At 38.3% G+C, this 5,511-nt stretch overlaps 1 protein-coding gene across 1 annotated transcript in view; it reads left to right on the top strand.

The window, feature by feature from the left end:
- The window catches only part of ARHGAP18 (Rho GTPase activating protein 18), a 175,545-nt gene that overhangs the window by 75,081 nt on the left and 94,953 nt on the right, over positions 1-5,511 (top strand). Inside the window, exon 4 of the mRNA XM_012660793.1 lies at positions 3,834-4,069. Within this exon, the coding sequence (XP_012516247.1) occupies positions 3,834-4,069 (236 nt within the window). The remainder of the gene's footprint in view (positions 1-3,833; positions 4,070-5,511) is intronic.

The following is a 5,511-nucleotide window of genomic DNA, read 5'->3' as shown; positions in this document are numbered from 1 at the left end:
TTTTTTTTTTTTTTTTCACTCTTTGTAGACATTTCCTTCTTCCAAGACAGCCTTTCTAGCTGCAGATTGTTATTCTATTTGCATGACCAATTGTGAATCAAGTCCAGTCCATTTTACAGTACTTTGGGGGTCGCTAGATTGCTCCAGGCACTTGCTTAACTTAAAAGCTTGTTTACTCCCCAGTGGTCATTTGGAACATCCACTAGTGTTGGACTGGGTTTCCAGCTGTAGAAGAATGAATGGTAAGGAAATACCGTATTGCAGCATTTTCTTCCTAATTAAAGAATCCTCCCTAAGGGAGTGAAAAGGGGGAGAGGGCAGAAAGCTGAGCTTAAGCAAAATATAAATCTATTGTGAGATTCCTGCCAGTTTCCAAGAGGATGTTGCTACTTGCTGCTAGAAGCAACATTTTTCAGCAAATTTCTGGCAATGTCTAAACCACATGGTTTGAGTCCAAGGTAATTGGTGGATTGTATCATCTGATGGAGTCATTAAAAGAGAAATAGCACAAGTAAATTAAAATAATGTTAACGTGCTTACACTGCATGCCTTTTATTGGAACACTGCCACCCCTTAGAATTTCACTTTGCATCCCGCATCCCTCAAGCAAACTTGGGCCAGCCATCTTCACTTGCCGTTCTTCTGTTTTCGAGTAAGTGCATATTCAGTCAGCTCTTCCATTTTAAATGCTTCCTTGTGAAGCCCTTGCTGACACTGGGAAATATAATACAGAAATGAATACCATCTGTCCTGCCATCTTCAATTGCTAAGGAAAACAATTCCGACCACATGCTCCAAAATAATGTGTTCTTCTGTAAGATTAGAATCACTCATAGGATCGTTGTGTCGTGGAGGGCCAGCCCTCGGCAGGCTTGTGGGCGAAGTGAAGTGTAGGAGAATGGTACTGCTCTGTCCTGCAGGGGATTAAAGTGGGGCCGGGCACCGACCTACTACTTATGTGGTTTGACAGTCACTGAACACTGTCCTGGGTACTGCCACTCTCTACGTAGCACACTAATGGCCTAGGAGTACCTGCCCTAGTGCCCCTGCAGACTCTTCTTAGACTACAGGTGGAGGGGGCAGTCCTTCTTGGATGATAGCTGGAGATGAAACATATGGTGAGACGACAAAGGCCACTTTCTGTCTGTAGAGATGAAATCCGATAGGATGATTATTTTTAAAATAATTCCTTCAAATTGGCCTCTTTGTATGGTTGATCCAGACTCCCTTCCTGATTCTTGAATTTTTTCCAAAGCCTCACCTGGAAAGCAGGAAGTACTGTCTGGCCACACTTGCTGGTGAGTGGAGCCAGCCGTGGTTTACAATGTCTACAACCCTTGGAGGGCTACCGTCTTTAGGTGTCACTGCCCCAACCCCTTGAAAACAAGAGTTCCTTCCAACGGTTTGGCTCTTATTGCCAGTTTGGTAGTTTAGTTTTAATTTATTTCACATTTATTACTTGTGCTTTTTTTTTTTTTTTAGTTTGAAGAATTTCTATTTTATTACTGACACATCAGTTTGTAATTTTGTTTTATAACAGCATCATTGAGATATCATTTACAGATCATACAATTTACCTATTTGAAAGTGTGCAATTCAGTGGTTTTTAGTATATTCATGGTGGTACAACCATCACCACCATCAGTTTTAGCACGTTTTCATCATCCCCAGAAGAAAGCCTGTACCCATTAGCAGTCGCTCCCCACGTTCCCCTCCCTACTCTCAGGCAACCACTAGTCTACTGTGTGTCTCTATGGTTTGCCTGTTCTGGACGTTTCCTATAAATGGCATCATAGGATATGTGGCTCTTTGTGACTGGTTGTGGATGGATGAAAGGTAGAGTGTGAGGGAGCTAATTGCAGCTGAATTACAAAGTAGGAACCCTGAAACACGAAATAACGTCCCCTTTGTGTCTGGCGCTTAGTGTGGTGACTAGCGCATAGATGATTGAGTAAATATTTGTCTTTGGTGTATAAGTTGATATATGTGGCAAAATGTGAGAGCCATCATCCGTGTCTTGTCATCCACTAATGGAGACCTCCTCAACGGAATGACTTTTTAACTAAATGACTTAGGATGAAGTTAAGTAGCAAACTCTATATAAATACATTTCTTTACTGTAACATTGGTTGAAAAAAACCTAACAATAATAATTTTAAAAGAAAAATTAGAGATTTTTCTTAATTTATTTCATTTCTTAGATTTATCAAGGAAAACTATAATCAACTTATTCTTTGGTTTCTCATAAATTTTTCTCTCATTCTTTGCCAAATATGTTACCAGTAAAGTCAAGCTTGTTTGTAATAATTAATAGCTTCTCTGAACCTTTCTCTCCCAGTGTTTCAAGGTAGAAGCAGTTTATCAGTAGTCTGCTGAATAGAGGAGAATATGCTAGAGAAAGCAGCATTTAAGCCTGTGTGTTATTAGCTGTCTGATAATTCTCCTAAGTTAAATTAGATTTATAATTATTGTGCACAAGTGATCATCAAGAAGATTGGGAAAGTTCTACCTGCCCACACCTTTTCTTAGACTTTAAATTGCTTTGAGTTTTCTCTCTACTTTTCAATGGAACAAGTCATTCTATATAGTAATCTTGTTTATTTTCCTTGTCTTGGCAATATCAAATTATTCTGGCTATTTGGTTTTTTGCATCTATACTGAGTTCCACCTTAACAGTGTTAATGATAATATTAATAATGGCTGGCTGACTTTTTATGTTAATAAACAGTTTTTGTTGCCTGTCATGTGGAGTGCCTAGCACTGGATCAAGTTTTTTGAAGCTAAAATGATTAATACTTGATTTCTGCCCTCGAGGAGTTTATATAGCATGGAAGGATAGGCAGGTCAGTCAGTGCTGTGCCGTGTGATACAGGCTATCCTAGTGCTTCGCAAAGCTCTTCCCATATGTTGGGAAATGACATAGCTGGGACAGTTGTCCTTTAGTTTACATATGAGAAAATGGAGTCGGCTTGAGGCTAAGTGACTTGTCCAAAGTGCTGTAGCTATCAAGGTGCCAAAGTGGGTGATGGATCCAGATCTTTTGTGTCCTAAGTCATTGCTCTTACATTTCCCTCTATAAACATGTGCTTGGAGTGCATCTATTCTAGTTATCCTTCTGTTTTTCTATAATTTTCATTATATCTTATACAATATTAGCATAAATGTTTATTTCCTGCTCTCAGTGTTTTGATTTGATTCAGCTATTATATTCCTGTATAAATTCTTTCTTTTTTTTTTTTTCCTTTTGGTGAAGATAGTGTGCTTTTTTTAATTTGTAAAAAATAACATAATCTGATGTGCTGACTTTGGGGGATTAGAAAAATTAATTTGAAATTGATTAGTTCCCCATGTTCAGATGTTCTTTATGTCTTTGCTACACTTCCTGTCAGCTACAGTGAACAGAGAAAACATGGCTTTCAATAAATTAGTGTTGGACTCCAAGGTAGTGCTGAATTTAAGCCAAGAAATAAGGCTTTAATGTATATCCCCAGCACTGACTTCCTTGTGTAACTTGATGGAAGTAAGTTATCTTTTCATTGCTCGTCTCTGCAAGGGGAACAGTATCATCCTCTGACTTAATCTGCAGGGAAGTTATAGAGGTTAATTACATGTGAAGCCATTTAAAAATTTTAATTGAGTATATATGAAATCGATCTAAAATTTGACATCATTGTGGCTGGAGTGTATGGCAGTCTTCCAAGTTTCAGATAATGATTCTTAGCACTGTGGTTTGGTTATAATAGAAGAGGTTCAGCAAGAGTTTTTAACAGCTTAAGAAATGTAAAATTTCTTACAATTTGTGATTTAAATACCATTTTTCTCTACTGTTTCAGAGGGAGAATTGGAAGAAGAGTGGCTTAAAGAGGCTGGTTTGTCCAATCTCTTCGGAGAATCTGCTGGTGATCCCCAAGAAAGCATGGTGTTTTTATCAACATTGACCCGGACCCAGGCAGCGGCTGTTCAGAAACGAGTAGAGACAGTCTCCCAGACCTTGAGGAAAAAAAACAAACAGTACCAGATTCCTGACGTCAGAGACATATTTGCTCAACAGAGAGAGTCAAAAGACAAAGTAGGTTTTCTTTTTTGATGTTAAGGCAAGAGGATAATTGCTTAGAATTGACTGGACCAACCCAGTTTCATGCAAATCATTAAAAACTTTAATGAGCACCTATTACATGCCAGGCACCAAAGCTCCATGCTGGCAGTGAACAAGAGGAACTTGATCTCTGCTCTTCTGGAAGTTATACTACTGGGCAGAAAATTAAGCAACTTAAAATTCAGCGTGATAATCTTCATGTTCGGGGAAGAAGGTGTCCTTGGAACATTAGAAGAGACTCTAACACCATTAGGGGTGACAGGAACAGCTTCCCAGACAAGTTGTCACTTACAGAAAAGTAGGAGGTGTAGGGTGTTTTTCCTTATCTATTAACGCTTGTAGGAATACTTGATTTTCCCTAGATTCATTTGTGGATGGATGAAAGGTAGAGTGTGAGGGAGCTAATTGCAGCTGAATTACAAAGTAGGAACCCTGAAACACGAAATAACGTCCCCTTTGTGTCTGGCGCTTAGTGTGGTGACTAGCACATAGATGATTGAGTAAATATTTGTCCAGATGATTAATTTATTAGTAGAAGCTGTTGGAGTCATCTGGTAGAGACTCTGGTACTGCTGAAGGAAAAGATACCAGGGAAGGCATGGTTAAAGTGCTAGACCTATATGGCTTAGATCATTTCATTGCTACTTGAAAAAGCCAGTTGGTGGATTACTTATTACTCATCCATAAGGACATGAGGAGCTTGTGCAGAATGTAAATTATCATTCTTTCTTTCATCAAGAAAGTCTTGCTACCAAAAAAAAAAAAAAAAAATTAGCTGACTTAAATGGTGTTCTTGGGATCAAAGTGGATTTATATACTGGCTGTGGCCCGGAAGAGCCAGTGGTATGGTTGGAATGGGAATAAACAAAGGCACTCTGGAACAAAGATTGCAATGGTAATAATAACAATAACTATTGCTGCCCTATTACTGAACAGTGCTAACTGCTTTACGTGCTTTATCTCACTTAATCCTTGCAGCTGTCCTGTGTGTGAGGTATTACCATCGCCATTCTGTGGCTGAGGCTCATAGACTTTAAGTAACTTGCTCAATGTCCCGTACACAGTGAAATGTTTGGTGTATAAGTTGATATATGTGGCAAAATGTGAGAGCCATCATCCGTGTCTTGTCATCCACTAATGGAGACCTCCTCAACGGAATGACTTTTTAACTAAATGACTTAGGATGAAGTTAAGTAGCAAACTCTATATAAATACATTTCTTTACTGTAACATTGGTTGAAAAAAACCTAACAATAATAATTTTAAAAGAAAAATTAGAGATTTTTCTTAATTTATTTCATTTCTTAGATTTATCAAGGAAAACTATAATCAACTTATTCTTTGGTTTCTCATAAATTTTTCTCTCATTCTTTGCCAAATATGTTACCAGTAAAGTCAAGCTTGTTTGTAATAAT

Source organism: Propithecus coquereli, unplaced genomic scaffold, assembly GCF_000956105.1.
Source record: "Propithecus coquereli isolate 6110/MARCELLA unplaced genomic scaffold, Pcoq_1.0 Scaffold68, whole genome shotgun sequence".
In the NCBI taxonomy this organism is placed as follows: domain Eukaryota; kingdom Metazoa; phylum Chordata; class Mammalia; order Primates; family Indriidae; genus Propithecus; species Propithecus coquereli.
Note: the sequence above shows the minus strand (reverse complement) of the source record. Positions and strands in the feature narration are given on the sequence as shown.